The sequence below is a fragment of the Podarcis tiliguerta genome (assembly GCF_965153285.1).
Source record: "Podarcis tiliguerta genome assembly, chromosome: 11".
NCBI lineage: Eukaryota > Metazoa > Chordata > Lepidosauria > Squamata > Lacertidae > Podarcis > Podarcis tiliguerta.
Window position 1 is genome coordinate 52,865,382 of NC_139544.1, and position 20,029 is coordinate 52,885,410.

General features: G+C 45.0%; 1 protein-coding gene across 1 annotated transcript in view; it reads left to right on the forward strand.

Annotated features, from left to right (window-relative positions):
- The first annotated feature begins 9,972 nt into the window (after positions 1-9,972).
- Positions 9,973-20,029, forward strand: part of MYO5B (myosin VB) — a 268,746-nt gene continuing 258,689 nt past the window's right edge. Inside the window, exon 1 of the mRNA XM_083404620.1 lies at positions 9,973-10,083. Within this exon, the coding sequence (XP_083260746.1) occupies positions 9,988-10,083 (96 nt within the window). The 5' untranslated portion in view covers positions 9,973-9,987. The remainder of the gene's footprint in view (positions 10,084-20,029) is intronic.

The window sequence follows — 20,029 nt, forward strand, 5'->3', positions numbered from 1 at the left end:
GGCTGAAAAAAAGCCCTGGTTAGGATTAATAATAATAAAGCTAAATGAAAATGTTCAGCTTCAACTGATTATTAAAGGAGGGAGGGGGAATTCCCCTTTATTTTAGGGGCATTTAGCAACCTTTGCTGTTTTCCTTGAACAATCCCTCCCACCATAAATGCAGCCACTACATAATCTTTAATCCGATCACCGCAGTGCTGAATGTTGAGCTGGTAATCGCGAAACGGTTCCTCACTCCTGTTGACTTGGCCTGATTGCTAAGTTGCTAGGGATTGATCCAAGCAGAAGAAGACAAAAGACCGGCTCAACAGGTCATTCTTTGCTGCCTCTGAGCAATGAATCAACAAGAAAATGCTTCGCATAACTCACTGAGAAGTTGTTCCGAAAATGCTCTGGGAAATTGGAGAGCTCTTTGCTTATTGACCCACCAAAGATCTTTCAAAATCATAACACAGAGGCGTTACGCTCAAGCGTTCAGCACTTGTCATCTCACAGTGGCTAGTGTTCCTTTGAACACCTGCACCAGGTGATTGGTCCAGGTTGTTGCAGGTGATGATTCAGTGGAAAGAGCTGAAAAGTTTACTCAAGGTGAGTAAAGTATAGGAGACCTGAACTAACAGCTAGTTGCTCTAGGACTAGGGAGAAGGTTAATGGGAAACACTTCAGGCCCAGGCCCCAGACGTTTTAAGTTATAGCACGGCAGGAAGAATTGCTTTGCCATTGTAAAAAAAGTGGGACCTTTTATACACTCTCTAGTTTTGTAGATCGCTCTATTCTTCTTCCGGTTAAAATTGCAGAGAATCTGAAGGCTATGAATTGTGATTTAGTGCCAATATCTAGAGTGCTAGACTTTTTTTGGGGGGGGGGAGGGGAGTTGGCCATGCTGGTTGAACACAAGTAAAACAAACTGAAAACGTGATTAAAAGAGAACTAAAAGCAAAAGACAGAACGGTAGCAGCAAAGGCAATTAACTGGTTATTGCCGAAAGCTTTCTGAGAAACCCAGGCCTTTGTGGCATGGCACAAAATGTGCAATGATGGATGCAACCAAGGAGGCTCCCGATGACAGGTCTAGTATATAGCCAACATTATACACATCTCTTTGTGCTCCATCCAGAGAGGGGGGTGGGTGGGAATTTATTGGCCAAAGATGCTATTAAGAATCTTCACTTGGGCTTGCTTTTGGCCATCCAGTGAACCTCTTCTTTATGAGTGGGTGGCACTGTGGTCTCAACCACTGAGCCTCTTGGGCTTGCTGATCATAAGGTTGGCAGTTCGAATCCCTGCAGGTGAGCTCCCGTTGCCCTGTCCCAGTCAGTTCCTGCCAACCTAGCAGTTCGAAAGCACACCAGTGCAAGTAGATAAATAGGTACAGCTGTGGCGGGAAGGTAAACAGCGTTTCCGTGCTCTCTGGTTTCCGTCACTGTGTTCCATTGTGCCAGAAGTGGTTTAGTCCTGCTGGCCACATGTCCCGGAAAGCTATCTGTGGACAAACGCCGGCTCCCTTGGCCTGAAAGCGAGATGAGCACCCCATAGTTGCCTTTGACTGGACTTAACTGTCCAGGGGTCCTTTACCTTTTTTTTTAACCTTCTTTATGCAACATTTAAACAGATTGCCCTGCCTTCTTCTGCTGAGCATTGGAGGGTATGATATTAGGAAGCAGCGCTCTATCTGTCAGTAAAGGTTTTGCCTGCTTGAATCTCTGGTTTGTTTACATGATCATCAACGGTATTTGAAATACTAGCATTGTTAATTGCTTTCTTGGTTAAGCCTCCAGGCAAGGAAGCGTTCACTCTGTGATAGCTTTCAAGAACATCAAAAGGTACTTCTGTCTAAGATAGGCGTATCCCAGGAAAGTGGTTTTACTGGGGCCTGCGGGAGGGCGGGGGGAATTGAGTATGTGAGGAATGTAAATACATTAAACTCATGTCTGCTTCTGTTTCCAAGGACACACACTGAGTGAGAGCTTTGGGGCTCACATATTAGGGCCAGTCTCTTTGTTGTATGCAGGTGGCGCTGTGGGTTAAACCACTAGGCCTAGGACTTGCCGATCAGAAGGTCGGCGGTTCAAATCCCTGCGACGGGGTGAGCTCCCGTTGCTCGGTCCCAGCTTCTGCCAACCTAGCAGTTCGAAAGCACGTCAAAGTGCAAGTAGATAAATAGGTACCATTCCGGCGGGAAGGTAAATGGCATTTCCGTGCGCTGCTCTGGTTCGCCAGAAGCGGCTTAGTCATGCTGGCCACATGACCCGGAAGCTGTACGCCGGCTCCCTTGGCCAATAAAGCGAGATGAGCGCCACAACCCCAGAGTCGGTCACGACTGGACCCTAATGGTCAGGGGTCCCCTTACCTTTTACCTTGCTTTACAACATGGATATGTGCCCAGAGAAGTAAACTGGGAAGAAATAGTAGGCATGAGGAGAAATTTGGTTCGCATTTTAATGCAAGCCTACCCAAGATACACTTCCCGAAACAATATGCGAACTGAAACACAGTGACCTTTCAAAATTTGTGCTTCTCTGGATTTTGCTGTGCAGTTCTCCAACCAAAGAATCTGTACAAAAATATGAATTTTTGGGAAACTTGTGTGATGAACCATACCGTTTGGGGCAGCCCAAACCAAGGTTGGTAGAAGCGCCTTCTCCAGAATAAATTTGGAGCTGAGGTCATCCTCAAAGACTCTTCTCCAGCTGTTTCTGCCTGGAAAGGTTAAGACGATTTCTGTTGAAGAGAGGGCTTGTGACGTTTTCCTGTACCCTTTTTATTGAAGTCTCTCTCTCCAAGGGAGATCTTCTTGGTGCCTTCACTGTTACCTTTCAGGCACCAGTCAAAGGGTTTCCTCAGTGAGTTGGGCTTTTAATGTATAATTTGATTTATTTATACTGAAAGTTATACCCTTTTTTCCCCTCTCCGGTAGAGCCACTGGAAAGAAACAAAATATATAAAGGCCAAAACTGTAATCCCATTAGTAAAACCAGAACCAAAAATATCCCAAGACTAAAAGCATTGACATTGTGTAATGCTGCTTCTTATAGAGTCTTTTAAAAAAACTTTTATATTTGTATAAGCAGTGTGACTTTGATTTTTGAGCTGTTTTTTAGGGTGGGTGTGTTATTGGATAAATTGCTGCGGATGCCAACCACACACTGTTAAAATATCTCTGTGTTTAGTTTACCAAATGGTGCGTGTCGGCAACTTGGTTCCAGATACAGTGGTACCTCAGGTTACATACGCTTCAGGTTACATACGCTTCAGGTTACAGACTCCGCTAACCCAGAAATAGTACCTCGGGTTAAGAACTTTGATTCAGGATGAGAACAGAAATCACGTGGCGGTGGCGCGGCAGCAGCGGGCGGCCCCATTAGCTAAAGTGGTGCTTCAGGTTAAGTACAGTTTCAGGTTAAGAACGGACCTCCAGAACGAATTAAGTATGTAACCAGAGTACCATTGTATTGCACAAGAAGTTTAAAGCGCCATCTGTTGTATGCTGGTTAGGTTAGATTAGGTTAGGTGTGTGTCTGGGTGCCTTTAGTCCCTATAATAGCGAGAAATTGCCAGAAAGTGAAAAAAGCCAAGTTCGTTCCTTTTTTATTGCAGTGTTTTTATTGTTGGCGAGTCTACGACTCCCTTCCGGGTGGCTTGGTGATTGCTGAGAGACGTTTTCCTTTCCCGAACCTGTGTGACAAGAGAGGGTTGACGTAATGAATACAGCACCATTTGTTGTTTCTCTGGAACATTGGTTTGCATAGTACAAAACAAATCTTCATTTGAAACGTCAGGGAAATGTCTCCAACGCTGGCAGGGATCAGTGGCGTAGCGTGGGGGGTGCAGGGGGGGCCGGCCGCACTGGGCGCAACATCTGGAGGTTAGGGTTAGGGGGCGCAAATCCACAGGTTAGGGGGCGCAAATCCATGGGTTAGGGGGCGCAAATTACTTGCCTTGCCCCGGGTGCAGAAAACCCACGCTACGCCACTGGCAGGGATGGTGCTTCTGAGCTGCTGGAAAGAAGGGCAGAGACCAACGCAAAAGAGTTAGGAACATAGGAAGCCATTCCAGAGGTGCATTTAGCAAGGTAAACCTCTGCACTGACCGGCAGCATCTCTCCAGGATTTCAGACAGGCCTCTCTCCCTCTCATCCCTGTCTGGAGATCCCTGGAAACTGAGCTTTGGGACCTTCTGCAGCCACTGAGCTCTACCCAAAATTTCCTGGTGGTGCTGTTTGTGAAGGGGAGACCATGGGCAGGTGAGTGTTAACTGGTGCAAGCTGAACTCTGGAGGGAGCTGCTGAGACAGGATGGTGTTCAGGGATTCCTGGGCAGAATTTTGGCCTGGCAATGCACTGGAGCCTTGCTGGAAGGACACCAGAGCGCAGACTCACCTTGCCAGTTTCCCCATTTAGAGGCCAGCGTTCAAGGGATGTGTGGGAGGGCCAAACAGGTGAGGAATCCCTACCATCCTGAAGAGGCAGGTGTGAGGAGCATTTATGGAAGGCAGGTTAGCCTAGGCTGCTTGGCACTCGTATTGCCAGGAGGAGAGATTTGGAGGACGGTCTGTGTCAGGGGGAGGGCTGGCATATGAGTGACCCATGAAAGAAGGCTGAGAGAAGCAAGGTTTTTTAAAAAATATATATATATATGCCTGTGGCTCTCTCTTTCTCTTCTTCCCCAGTCAAGGAAGAAAAATGTCTGCCATAGGCAGCACTGTGCCTAAAAAGACACTCTGAAATTGTGTCGGCCTTGCCTCCCATAGTTATGTGCGTAGGAAAGCATGTTGCTGTTGGGTTTCGCTAGCCTTGGTCAAACTCCTGCCCTCTAGGCATAGCTGTCAACTTTCCCCTTTTCTTGCGAGGAATCCTATTAGGAATAAGGGAATTTCCCTTTAAAAAAGGGAAACGTTGACAGCTATGCCACTGTGGTGTTAGTGGTTAAGAGCGGTACAGTGGTACCTCGGGTTGCAGTCGCTTCAGGTTACAGATTCCGCTAACCCAGAAATAGTACCTCGGGTTAAGAACTTTGATTCAGGATGAAAACAGAAATTGTGCTCCGGCGGCGCGGCAGCAGCGGGAGGCCCCATTAGCTAAAGTAGTGCTTCAGGTTAAGAACAGTTCCAGGGTAAGAACGAACCTCCGGAACGAATTAAGTACTTAACCCGAGGTACCACTGTAGTCTCGTAATCTGGGGAACCGGGTTCGCTTCCCGCTCCTCCACATGCAGCTGCTGAGTGACCTTGGGCCAGTCACACTTCTCTGAAGTCTCTTAGCCTCACTCACCTCACAGAGTGTTTGTTGTGGGGGTGGAAGGGAAAGGAGAATGTTAGCCGCTCTGAGACTCCTTCGGGTAGTGATAAAGCGGGATATCAAATCCAAACTCTTCTTCTTCTTCTTGGTGTTTTTGACTACAACTCCCATCAGCCCCAGCTGTAGTCCAGAACACCTGGAGAGCGCCAGGTTTGCCAAGGCTAGTGTAGGCCTCACAATAATCTCATAATTATGTGTGTAGAAAAGCATGTTGCTACCAGGTTACACCAAGGAATACTAAGCCACGTGGTTGTTGTTGACTAAATGTGCTTGTTCTACAAGTCTCTCTCTAATCTCCTCTCTGCTCTTGCGGCATCATACTAGGAATATCTCTTCCGAAGCTATCTAGATCACCCGTTGCAATTGAACAAATCACTTAAGTCTTTTAGGTCTGTGCTTTTCCTGCCCCCCACTCCCTGGTAAATAGATTCAAGCTTTGAGTCCATTAGACTTGATGCTCTCTTGTTCGCTGATAGCATATTCCCTCCCGTTTCCCCCTTGGGAAAGGCGTTTATACAGCTATCATAGGATAAGCAAACCTCGGCTATTGATTTTTTGCTTTGGCTCGTGTGTCGAATAAGTGCGTCTGAGGTAAGAATGATCCTGCCAGGAGCAGGGACCGACTCAACTCTTCCCCAAGCCACTTGCAATGTTTACAAAAAGCATTAGTGAGGTCATCTCAGATGGATGGAGCTTTCGCTTTCCTAAAAAATGCTGAGGCCTATAAATAGCTCAAGCCAAGTCAGCTTAAAGGTAAAGGTAAAGGGACCCCTGACCCTTAGGTCCAGTCGCGGACGACTCTGGGGTTGCAGCGTCATCTCGCTTTATTGGCCAAGGGAGCCAGCGTACAGCTTCCGGGTCATGTGGCCAGCATGACTAAGCCGCTTCTGGCGAACCAGAGCAGCGCACGGAAATGCTGTTTACCTTCCCGCTGGAGTGGTACCTATTTATCTACTTGCACTTTGACATGCTTTCAAACTGCTAGGTTAGGACCGAACAATGGGAGCTCACCCCGCCACAGGTATTCAAACCCGCAACCTTCTGATCGGCAAGTCCTAGGCTCAGTGGTTTAACCCACAGCGCCACCCGCGTCCCTCAAGTCTGCTTAGGTGTGATCAAATACCTTATCTAAGTAAACTAGAGTTGGACATAACAAGTAAATCATGGTTGGGACGTTCTCTCCTGGGACATTCTCTCCACTTTTTATATGCATTAAACCACCTCTCTACTTTACATTCCTGAACTACTTTAAAGTCCCAAACTTTGGTTTTCTGACTTGACTGCGGAAGTATTCCAACAACTTTCTAATCCCTGTGAGTGATTGGGGGGGGGGGGGGCTACCTATTTATTGATACCGATGTAAGATGTGCCATTTCAGTTTCCACATTTCCTATATTTCAGGTCTTATAACACACCCTAGACACCTGCTTGTTTGTGTGTCTACTGAACAGAAGCTTTGTTGGGTTAACGTGTTTGCATGGCTGGCTTATATAAGTGTCCCCCAAAGTTATTCTGCTGCATTTTGGGGTTCTAGGGACACAGTGTGGGGCATGCCAGAGGAGCCAGATTTTTGAGTGGATACGAAGCAGGCATGATATTTGAACATTTCCCAACTTAATTTGCATTTTATTAATGGTAAGTGGTCATCCATCTTTGCAGAAATCTTTCAGATAATACAGTTGTTTTCTTTCCCAACAGCTAGTTTTGAAAATTGGGTAGAACTGCAGTGGAATAACGATCGAGAGGCCTGGGACTAGAACCTTTGCCCATTTGTAGATTGTAATTGTGAACGGATTTGTAAGCCAGTGTAGAGAGTGGAATTTATTTGGGGTTGTTTTTTTTTAATGTGTTTTAAAATGTATTCGTTTCACAGGGACATCCATCTATTTCCAAGATCTCTAATGTACAGTTCTTCCCTGTCCTGAAGCAATGGTTCTCAGCTTTCTTTGCAAATGTGGACCACTCAGAAACAGCTGGGGAACTCAACAGGCCACATAATAGATTGATTTTTAAATTCTACGTGTCAAAGCACATAATAAATACCTCACACTTTAACAACTTTTTCCTTCAGGGCTGTCATGAAGTCCCAAAGCAGCGCCATATCATGAAAGTCATAGGCCCAGGCTTCTGGGCAGAAGCTCTATGGATAAATTTTTAAACAAAAAATTGTAGACTGCACTAGTGCAATATTATGAAGATTATGGGCCTTGGACCAGAGGCCTGTTAGTCTGTTGGATAATTCCAGCCCTAGTGAAAATAGCCTATATCTCTATAGTTGGGGGTGGGGTGGGACTTCAGTCTGGTACAGGGCCAATTAAGGATATTTTTGACTGTTTTGCAACCTTTCCACGGACCACCTGAACGTGGAGTTCATACACCACTGTTTATAAACCACTGATCTCAAGGGATGACAAGGCAAATGGTTCCATAGAATGTGTATAATCACAACCTTTTCAAAACCCATTTGCAGAACTGGAATATAAATATTGAAATACTAAATAAAAAACCCCAGCTACTAACTAAAAAAAACAAACCCAGCGACTTCAGTGCTGCTGTGATGCAGACTCCAGAAACCACTTGTGACAGGAGTTGAAAATAAGATGTAGAAAGCGTTCCCAGTACATGCGTAGAATGCATTACCACCTTGTGTGACATCAATGAAATACGCTGCGACAGAAGTGAGAGGCGGCGCAGGCATTATGGGACTCCAGGGATTTGCTGCATTGCTTCTGTCTTGAATTACAGCTAAGGATTTCCTCCTGTCAGGAAAGTGACAGCTGTAAATAAATAAATCCTGCCTGCAGCCAGCCTTGTGTACAAGAGAGAGTATAGAGGAGGAAACTCCCCTTGGCTGTGCTGGTTCAAATGTTACAGGGAATAATTTTTTAAAAAAATTTTAATAATTTAAAAAATGGTTTTTTAAAATTTAAATCAGATTTTTTATTATTTAAATCAGATTTTTTTATTTAAATTGGATTTTTAAAATAAAATGCTTTTGGAGGAAAAACCTTTCTAAATATAGTTTCCTATTTAAGTTACATTATAGTTCAAAGGCTACTTATCAGGAAATGATTTTTCATGGACACTAAAACTCAGTTTAAGTTATTTTTTTAAAAAGAAAAAGTTTAATCACATCAGTTAACAAACATGCATACATATGCTATAATGTTTTTGCTTTAGTTAAATAAATTGTTTAAATTGTTATTAAGGTAATGATTGGTGTTTCTCCTTCCATTAAAGTACAGCAGAAATGTTGTCCAAATATAAAAAGTTAACTTATTAAACCTCACAAGAATTTCATAATGATCTGACTATGTATTTCTAATAGTATAACCAAATCCGTAATTTTTGATAAAAAAAAACTTAGGCTGAGTTTTAGCACACATGAAAAACTTAAAACAAATCCTTATTTCCTGATGAATAGGCCTTTGGACGATAATGCAACTTAAATAGAAAACTATCTGTAGAAAGATGTTTTCCTCCAAAAGCATTTTATTTTAAAAATCCAATTTAAATTTAAAAAAAATAAAATCCGATTTTAATTTAAAAAATCTAATTTTTTTGATTTTATTTAAAAAATATTGATTTTAATCTACCCTGGCCCGAAGAGGATCTCTTCAGGTGTGTGTGTGTGTGGGGGGGTTATCCTTCACCAGCCAGAGGTTTATTAAAGCTGCTCAGAAGAGGCAAGAGGAGCCTTCCGAACCTCAGCTGAGCTACTAAATAAAGCCCCCCCCCCCTCTGGTTCGCGTGAACCGGATCAGTGTGGGGGCTTGCTCAGCTGAGTCACGGCTTTCCTGCACACCAGCTGTTAGCCAGGAGGCTGCAGAACCTCAGCAAAGCCCTGTCGCAGCTCCGGCTCACGAGGAGACCCTCTCTGGACCCTAGTAAAGTCTCCCCTCCCCCCCCCACTTCCGGGTAGAAAAGGCAGTGGCCATAAAAGTGTTGACGTGGACTGTCTGGATATAAATATGAAGAGATAATGGTACAGTGGTCCCTCGGGTTAAGAACTTAATTCGTTCCGGAGGTCCGTTCTTAACCTGAAACTGTTATTAACCAGAGGTACCACTTTAGCTAATGGGGCCTCCCGCCGCCGCTGCACAATTTCTGTTCTCATCCTGTAGCAAAGTTCTTAACCCAAGGTATTATTTCTGGGATAGCGGAGTCTGTAACCTGAAGCGTATGTAACCTGAGGTACCACTCTACGCTCCAAGTCTCTCTCAAAATGGCAACCAGGTTCCTATGGACTCCTTTGGCTACAATCCACCACACACAGTCAAGACTTAGGGTTTCTGTTCTCATCCTGAAGCAAAGTTCTTAACCCGAGGTACTATTTCTGGGTTAGTGGAGTTTGTAACCTGAAGCATCTGTAACCTGAAGCGTCTGTAATCTGAGGTACCACTGTACTAATATTGGGAATGGCTGCAGCTTGGAGCTCCTGCTTTGTCAGCAGAAAGTCCTGGGTTCATTTCTGAGCATCTCTAGGTGGGTGTGGGAGAGAGCCCTGCCTGAAATAGCTGGAGTGTTCCTGCCAGTCAGTGTAGGCATTATGGAGCTGGATGGACCAAATGGTCTGCCTCAGTAGAAGGCAGCCTCCTGTGCTCCACAGGTAAGCCTATTGGCTGTGTGGGTGGGGTGGAGCTCACTCAGCCAAGGGCCACCTCTATCCAAGGAAGGAGGTTCTGAATATAAATGGTGTGGTCAGTCTGGAAAGATGCATCAGCAGCACTGACCAAGAGTGCCAGCATGCATAAAATCCTCAGGCGGCTGCGGAAAGGAGTCAAGAAGGTAGGCAAAGTTCTCATGGAAAATACATTTCCTGTTCTGCTTGGCCTCTTCCTAGGATATGATTATTTCTGAGTAGGCGTTCAGCACTTGCTTCTAATCATGGAGGGAAAATTTCCCAAGGCTGATGTCAGCTTTTGAAGAGCTGTCCTCAAAAAGCACATTAGCTAAAGCAAGATTGAACTTTAATCTTGGGAAATGCAGTGGTCTCTGTGAACCTCTCGCAGTGGTGTTTTTTTTGAAGTGGGGTTGTAGAAGTGTAATCTAAGGACTTTTTGCTGGCTTGTATTATTTAATGAACTGCTTTCTGTGTGCCTCCCATCACCATGGGTATACTGGCAACCATCCGCGAGCTGGAAAAAGCAGCTCTAATTTGTCTGTGTTGTGCATCGTTAAAGCAAATTATGTTAACAGAGCGCTGCTTCCAGGCTGGTGGGAATGGTCACTTCCTGTCCCACTGGATAATATTTCCTTCCAAGTAGGAAATTCAAACCCATGATTCAGCACCTTGAAATCTTGCATTGGATTTAAATGTGGGAAATACTTAGCCGCTTTGGGGTGAAGTTATATTTTGAAACTGTAGTCGCCTTCAGGATGTCTAAATGTCCATGATAGAGACTTGTGTTCTTTTTTTAGTGAAAGCTGAGAGTCTCAACAGGGTTCGGCGGTATATGACTCTGCAACTTGTTGTTTTGGTTGCTGTTTTGAGGTGGCCTAGTAAACGGCGTTTCCATGCACTGCTCTGGGTTCTCCAGAAGTGGTTTAGTCATGTTGGCCACATGACCCAGAAAAACTGTCTGTGGACAAACATCGGCTCCTTCGGCCAGTAAAACAAGATGAGCGCCGCAACCCCAGAGTCGTTTGCGACTGGACTTAAGTGTCAGGGGTCCTTTACCTTTTTTAATAAAAAGTTGGCAGCTGCAGGGGCAAAGGAGAAGATGGAGTTGTTTGTGGAAATATAGGGAAGGGCCATAGCTCCTGCCTGAAACCCTGAAGAGCCACTGCCAGTCAGAATTGACAGTATTGAGGTCGTTGAACCAGTGGTCTGACTCGTTATGAGGCAGCTTCCTGTGTTTCTGTGCCTTGGGCCTAGGCAAAACCAAGATTTGTGCTGTGGCCATTATTTGGGTTTTTGGCCCTTCCTCCTCTCACCAATCCATCTTGAAATGGTAGGGAGCTCTTTGCTCTGTCCTGGAGCTGGAGGACAGAGTTGGTGTCCACTCGTTCCAGCTCCATCTTTTCCCTGGGAGAAGTTGCACCAGAAGGTCTTTGGTCTGGGTTCAGCGTTATGTCCAGCACACAAGGAGGATATCAGCGCTCTCCTTCTCCTCATCTCCAACAATGGAGGTAGAACATAGCTGTCCAACTTAGTAGCCATGGATGGCCTTATTATCTTCCACAAATTTGTCTGACTGCTTTTCAAAGCCACCAGAATTGATCCCCTACATTTTGTGGTAGGAAATTCCATAACTTAACTCTGTGTGTGTGAGAGAGGAAATGCTTCCTGTTGCCTCGCTTGAATCGCCCAACTTTTGGTTCCATTCAAATGAAACCATCTGAGAATGACTAGCTTTCTAGTTATTCTACTGAGGAAATGTTTCTAAGTGGATTACTTAAACTCTCTGCCCAAGCAGTTTTTTCTTTCTTTGTCACTTCCACGTTTCCACCTGAAACTCTTTCATCCAAGTTGTCCCCTGCCCCTCGTGAGCTGTCATGGCTTCCAACAAAGAATTGTGGGAACTGTAGTTTGCTAAGGACGAAGAGAGTTACTAGGAACCTCCTCTTCCCCTCACAGAACTACAGTTCTCAGGAGTTCTCCGGAAATAGGGATTGATGATTAAACCACTCTTCTCTGTGAGGGGGAATAGGGGTCTCGTAACAGGTCTCAGGACCCTTAACAAACGACACCCACTTTTGGGGGGAAGCTGTGACTGTTTAAAGTGGCATGATACTGCTTTAAAAGTATCTTACAGATACAGTCATACCTCATGTTACGTCCACTTCATGTTAACGTTCTTTCAGGTTACGTCCTGCTGCGACCCGGAAGTACCGGAAAGGGTTACTTCCGGGTTCCGCCGCTCGCTCATGCGCAGAAGCGCAAAACGACGTCATGCGCAGAAGCAGCAAATCGCAATCCGCGCAGGCACAAACGCACCACTGGGGGTTGCGTTCTTTTCATGTTGCGAACGGGCCTCTGGAACAGATCCCGTTCGCAACCAGAGGTACCACTGTGGAGCTTGACAGTGAGGGCGAAGCAAGATAAATGTGTGAGGATGCAGTTAAGACTGACTGTGTTTCTCCTTGGCTCAACTAGATGAGGCAAAACATTTCTATTTAGGTAGTTTTTTATGAGAATAGCTCAGCTGGTAAAGTATAAAACTCTTAATCTGAGGGTTGTGGGTTCAAGCCCCAGATTGGACAAAAGATTTCTGCATTGCAGGGGGGTTGGTTTCGATGACGCTTGTGGTCCCTTCGAACTCTGCAGTTCTGTGATTCTAAGTATGCTTTGCAGATAGTTCCGTACATGCGATTCTATCATTGGAATTGCGCTGTGCGGTTTTCTAAAAGTGTCTGGAGAGCGGGAAGAGGCAGGCCAGAAAATGCTTTCTGTAAATAGCATGTGAGATTTTCACTGAGGTTCTTCTAAAACCAGTTTTTAATCTGGCGAAAAAGGGATTCATCACTGCACACCCCCCTCTTTCTCTTTCTTTCTCTTCAGAGAAATACTGTTGAATACTTTGCAAAGCAAAAGGTGCACTCAGTCCAAACCAAGAAGTTCATGTATAACCAGTCCGGCAGCCTGCTTGTTGCTTCTCTGCTTCTTTGAGTGCCACCCGCCACTTTGCTTAGTCACAGCTTTTGAACAGGCACAAGTAGGTCAGCTGGAGCTAGGCAGCCTTGTGAAGCATGGATAGTATTTCCAGGCCAGTGCTGTGCGGAATCGAAGCACGACACCCCCTCTTTTTACTATGATTTGGTCTGGAGTGCTTTGGCTTTGACAGTCCGGTAGCATGTGGAACTTGCTGCAAGTCTCACCCCCAGCTTAAACATTCTCGCCTGAACCTTTTAGAATCATAGAGTTGGAAGGGATGTTGAGGGTCATCTAATTCAACCCCTTGCAGCTGTCCCATACAAGGATCGAACCTACAACCTTGGCGTTATCAGCACCACGCTCTAACCCACTGAGCTATCCAGCTTAATTCCCTCTTGCTCAACAACACAACTATGGAATGCTCTTCAAAGTGAGGCCCACCCATGGCCGACTTTTAACGCATTTTTACACCAGGTTAAACCTTCCTCTTTCCCCGGGCAGATGGCTTCACCTTAGCTTGGTCCACACGCTGTTGATGTTTCTACTGTTCTGTTGCTGATGGGATTCGTGAGGTGGTTGTTTTGTTAGTGTTTCAGATTTCATAGGTTTGTAGAGTTGAAAGGGAAATCTAGTCCAACTCCCTACATTGCAGGTATCTCAACTAGAACATCCATGACAGATAGGCATCCAACCTCTGCTTAAAAATCTCCAAGGAAAGAGAGGTCATCACCTTCCAATGTATTGTTTGCCATAGTTGCAACTCTGTAATTTGATTCGGTTGCCCAGAGACTATTTTTGTCTGGTGGCTAATGAAACAACACTTGAGCATCGCTTGCTCTTTCTGTACCTGGGTTTTACAGATTCATCTTTAGGAATATAGAAAGCCGCCTTCTATGCGGTAGGCTCATTGACCCACCTCACTCTTGTTGCTGACACTGACTGGTGATGACTTTCCAGATGTTTGACTAAGGACCTTATTGCTACCTGGCAATGTCAGTGACTGACCATGGGACCTTTAGCCTGATACTAAATTCTGATCTACTGTTCACCATCTTACCTCTTAAAAAGTTGCTCCAGGTGATTGGGAGATCTTCCAGAATGATGTTCTGTGTCAAAGAGTTAGCAGGCAGTAAATCACACCGTTTGAAGTTGGAGTCAATTCTTTATTAGCAGACTTGGCTGAGGGTCAGGCCTAATTAGCACAGCAGCTCATTCCCAGCTAGCCTTCATGGAATCAGTTGCCGGGATTGAAAGTGCCTGCCTCTCCACAGCCCTCCTCTTCAGGGCTTTCCCCAAACAATCAGAGACTGTGCCTGCATGCAGCCTGTTGCTGCTCTGCCCATTTCAGCCCTCTTCTGGTTCTGCTCACTAAGCCCTGTTACTTCTTCAGCTTCCCATATCTCCTCCTCCCAGTTTTCCCATACCTCCTCCTCCCAGTTTTCTCCCTCTTCTCCTTCTGACCAACCATCGTTGTCCCACCACCACTCACAGGGCTCTGAGCCTTCTTTCCTTGGTGGTTCCCCATTTGCTTCCTCCCACCATCCCTCTGTGTCCAACCAGCCCATGACATCCCGATGCAGTTCAAGGTGCTGTAGATGGAAATAAAAATTGAGAAACTCACCTTGAATTTGTAGAAATCAGCCCTTTTCATACCAGCTTGTCTACCGATTTATGGATTTATCATTAGCTTTTTCTAATCGATATTCAAAGCGACTTATGACCAAATAATTTATATTGCCTCACATTTTATTTTCAACATGAACTTTATTTTCAGAACAAGTTTTGGGAAAGTACTTGGTTGTGGTCTCCAAAATGAGATTTCGATCAGCCTTAAATTGTCTTTGGAGCTGAATGGCAGAAGATAGGATTTGTATGTGCTTTCTGAAATACAGGCTGAATCACTGCTATCTCCCCTCCATTTCCTAGGAAAGAGTATTGTTTTGTTGATGTAGGAGGTAGAGGTTTAAAATGTGCTGCTAGAGTATATTTGAATGAAAATACTGAAAATCAGTGGTGAAAATAGAATGTTTTTCAGGTCAGGTTGCCTTTTTTAGGGGTGGGGGTGGGAATGAAAAAAAAATCAAAAACAAATTGAAGGCTCTGGAGATGGAAATAAGTATCTGTATTTATTATATGAAAAACACCTCTCCAATATGAGATTTAAAGGGATGCTGCATACTGGGTTTGCAGAGGGTAGGTGTGGGAAGCAATATTGGCTTATAAAGCTGTGAATTGACCCAGCAGAACCGTCTGAATGCTCTCCACTATTCCCTTTCTGCAATAAAAGGATGTCAAGTCAAAAACTGAGAAAGAAATACTTTAAAATGCAACGCATAACAATAAAACCACAGGAGAATCAAGTTTGCGAAGTACTTAAGCGCGATATAATTAAGAGCTTGAAGAAAAGCTAAGGTGCAGTTTTGAAGAGGTGCATGGCAGAGGTGCAAGAGCTCCATTTAAAAAAAAAACAGGGCTAAGCTCTTAAGTATTTCTGACACCCAGTTCCTAAACCGGCTGGGTGACAACGTAGAAGTTAGGCCCGTTGATCTCAGTGATGCGTATTTTAGATGCTTTCAGTGCTGGCATCGCTCTTTAGCAGTGGGCGGTTGCAGCATTTAGATAGGGTGGTGTCTCGGCAGCTCTTGTGCAAAGTTAAGTGCTTTAATTTTACTATAATGGGTTTGGCATTGAGGCACAAGTCTGCGCTTCTCTGCAGACTTTGGAAGATGCTTGTCAGTGTGTACATAGCTGTGACTTTTTCATTACCTTGCTTTGTTATCTTGCTTAGCGCAGGTGGGGCTGATTGAAGCTGTTGCCCAAAACACCTTGCGGTGTGCCAGGTTTGGGGAGGGGGTGGTGTGGCGGCAGATTGGAAGAGCAGCTATAGTGTAACTTCTCAGAAACATACCTGTGTGTTAGCTCAGACATTCTTAGGGACCATGTCAGGGAGCAATCATTCTGATAAGATGAGGAGTGACGGTTAACCTGGCTGAATCCAACTGCTCTTCATGGTACAAATTCTTGTACAGTTTCTCAGCAACTATCTTGCGTGTTAGAAACTGGGATACAAAAGCTATTCACCCACATGGCTCCTGGAACCTCGACTGTGGGTGCAAAAAAAAAAAAAAAAAAAGTCTGTAGTCACATTTTTTAAAATTCAGAAACACTTTTTATTTGTTTTATTTTATTTTTGGAAATCATGAACTAAAGACCTGCCTCTTTTGGTGCCATGTGAGCCAGGTGATTCATGGGGCACCAAAGACATGTGTCTTTTGGTGCTGCCCTACCCCACAGACCAGCTGCTTTGCGCATGTATTTTGGTGCCGTGCTGCTGAGTGAGTGTGACGCGGCAGCTAAAAAAGCCAATGCAATTCTGGGCTGCATCAATAGGAGTCTAGCATCTAGATCAAGGGAAGTAATAGTGCCACTGTATTCTGCTCTGGTCAGACCTCACCTGGAGTACTGTGTCCAGTTCTGGGCACCACAGTTTAAGAAGGACACTGACAAACTGGAACGTGTCCAGAGGAGGGCAACCAAAATGGTCAAAGGCCTGGAAACGATGCCTTATGAGGAACAGCTAAGGGAGCTGGGCATGTTTAGCCTGGAGAAGAGGAGGTTAAGGGGGGATATGATAGCCATGTTCAAATATATAAAAGGATGTCATATAGAGGAGGGAGAAAGGTTGTTTTCTGCTGCTCCAGAGAAGCGGACACGGAGCAATGGATCCAAACTACAAGAAAGAAGATTCCACCTAAACATTAGGAAGAACTTCCTGACAGTAAGAGCTGTTCGACAGTGGAATTTGCTGCCAAGGAGTGTGGTGGAGTCTCCTTCTTTGGAGGTCTTTAAGCAGAGGCTTGGCAACCGTATGTCAGGAGTGCTCTGATTGTGTTTCCTGCTTGGTAGGGGGTTGGACTCGATGGCCCTTGTGGTCTCTTCCAACTCTCTATGATTCTATTATTCTATTCTATGAATCAACTGATTCACGGGGCAGCGCAGCACCAAAAGAGGCATGTATTTTGGTGCTGACTGGTGCAACATTGCAGCCACGCCAGCAAGGCAGATCCTCTGCCACGGAGCTACCGCAGTCCTTCCCTATTAAGGGGGGGGGGGATCACTTCAGACACCCACCTGTCAGTTTGGAGCTGGCACTGCTCTGCCTCTCCGGGCTGAAAGCAAGCTGTTGGCTGAGCCCACACAGAGGCTGGATCCAAAATGGAGCTTCGACCTGCCATTCTTAATAGCTGCACCAGTGGAACTTCTGCCTGTCATGCAAATATTAAAGGTGCGGGAGAGCAAAACAAATAAACAAATGAAACCAACCAGGTGGCATATCTAGTTGCACATTGTATCTGAGCCAGTAGCAACCTACCCCAGACATCACATTGTTGTCTTGCATGAGTTTGAACAGGAGTACCTGCCAATGTTTTCCATGTTCACACAACTCATAAAGGCTTAGGAGTTGCACTAGGGTAAATTGCATGTTGCAGCAGAGTTTAATCTTTGTCCTTCTCTACAGGGAAATACAACTCTGTAGTTGACATTTTTTGCTTTGTTTTGCTGTTATTGCATGTGCATATTTCCTAAAGCAATGTGGCTTATATTCTGCAAGCTGTGTCCTAGGCCTAGAGCCCATAAATCCAGCTTGCAGCTTAATGAATTGGTCCCTTATCAAGTAAATCATGAGTCCTGGGGAATTTATATGTCTGATTGCTTTGCACTTTTCTTTCTGTTTACCTAGCCTTTCGTCTCCATTACTGCGCTAATAACACTTAGAATGAGATTGGATGCACTCATCTAAAGGCTGTGGGAGCTGTGGGGGTTGGTTGGTCCCTTTGAGCCTATCATCCCGCAGAACATTGCCTCTCTTTAAATCTTGTGGAAAAGAAAGAGTTGGCACGCAAGACCTTTTTAACATCAACCAACACCAGGTGCATTCAGAGACATCAGGTCACCACTTACTCGTAGTGCTGTATCCATTTACTTTTCACTCCAGCTATTCCATTAAAATTTGCTAAGATGTAAAGCCCTCAACGAGAGAACACCCCAAAGCCAACAAGAAAATTCTGTGGGTGTCCAGTGTGCTATTACCAAATCCAAAAATGCCAAAAGGGGGGGGGGTTGCTCCCTCAACAGACAAAGCCAGAGTGACTTTATCTGTGGCTTTGGCAGAAACAAGACCCCTTTGGGGTGTCCATTCTGTGGAATCTTCCATTTCAGGCTCAGGTTGTATATATGTTTAAAACCTAAACAAACCTAGACAGCATCTTAAAAAGCAGAGACATCACCTTGCCAACAAAGGTCCGTATAGTTAAAGCTCTGGTTTTCCCAGTAGTGATGTATGGAAGTGAGAGCTGGACCATAAAGAAGGCTGATCGCCGAAGAATTGATGCTTTTGAATTATGGTGCTGGAGGAGACTCTTGAGAGTCCCATGGACTGCAAGAAGATCAAACCTATCCATTCTGAAGGAAATCAGCCCTGAGTGCTCACTGGGAGGACAGAGCCTGAAGCTGAGGCTCCAATACTTGGGCCACCTCATGAGAAGAGAAGACTCCCTGGAAAAGACCCTGATGTTGGGAAAGATGGAAGGCACAAGGAGAAGGGGACGACAGAGGACGAGATGGTTGGACAGTGTTCTCGAAGCTACCAGCAGGAGTTTGACCAAACTGTGGGAGGCAGTGGAAGACAGAAGTGCTTGGCATGCTCTGGTCCATGAGTTCACGAAGAGTCGGACACGACTAACAACAACAACATCATAAAGACATCACAGTCTCTGCTGTGCCTCATTTCCAAAAGGAAACACAAACCCCTGGGTATCTCACACCACTTGGAGATTGGAGTCGTGTTCCTATCATGCTCATTTTGAAACCACATCGTTTTGAAACCTGCGGAAACTTTTCAGAGAACCACAGTTTAAAAAGTGAAAGAATGCCATCATTATCCCAGTACAGCGGTACCTCGAGTTACAAACGCCTCACGTTACAAACGCTTCAGGTTACAAACTCCGCTAACCTGGAAGAGTTACCCCGAGTTGAGAACTTTGCCCCAGGATGAGAACAGAAACTGTGTGCTGGCGGCGCAGCAGCAGCAAGAGGCCCCATTAGCAAAAGCACGCCTCTAGTTGAGAACAGTTTCACGTTAAGAACGGACCTCTGGAACGAATTAAGTTTGTAACTAGAGGTACCACTGTAATGTTTTCAGGATAACCATATCCCTTTGAGAGAGGTTCAGATGAAGGCTCTTTTTGATTACAAAATGGCATTTGGGAGCTAAGAGGCTCAAGCAAATTTTCAGTCTTTCGCTGATTTGCTAAAACAGTCCTCCATGAATAATTTAGTTGTTATATTTCAGCAGTAAGGAGTGTTTAGCTGGTGTGATGTGACCAATAGTATTTTCGCCTGAAGCCATATGGATTATGTATGGCTCACTTGTGCCTTTTGTATCCCAGGGACACAAGGCATTCAAGCAATCTCTTGCAGGCAAGCAATATTCCCGATTATGTGTTGTTTAGGGAAGTTTTTCACGTTTGAAGATTTATTCTGTTTAATATTCTGTTGGGAACCACCCAGAGTGGCTGTGGAAACCCAGCCATATGGGTGGAGTATAAATAATAAATTGTTGTTGTTATTGTTGTTGTTTTGTTTTGTTTTTATTGCTCTCGATTACATTTGTAATTAAGGCCTTTAAAACTCAGAGGTGACATTGATTAAGAAACCAGAGGCCTGTTTAGTCCAGCATCGTGATCCTACAGTGGCCAACCAAACCGAGTTAACATCTGATTCTTGTATTTGCAGAGATGGAAAATACAGTAGCCAGTTTTATCCTTCTCCTTCCCCCAAGGCTTGGGGTCAGGTTGAAACCTAAAGTACCTGTCCTGGAACATCCTCATAGGATTGTCTGCTAGCTCCTTCCACATCATTTTAAGACTCCCACCCCCCATTGTAGAGCCCTTTAAACTAATTTAGATTAAGTTGTATTTGTTTTGGGAGTGGTTGCTGCTGCTGCTGCTCCCTGCCTGTCCCTGGTTTGGAAGGAAAGGAATTCACAAAGTGCTGCTGGTCAATTAAAGTTCCCTGCTTGTCATTTTAGGAGGTGTTTGGGGATATCGTGCTCTAATCCTCTTTTAAAGCCAGTTT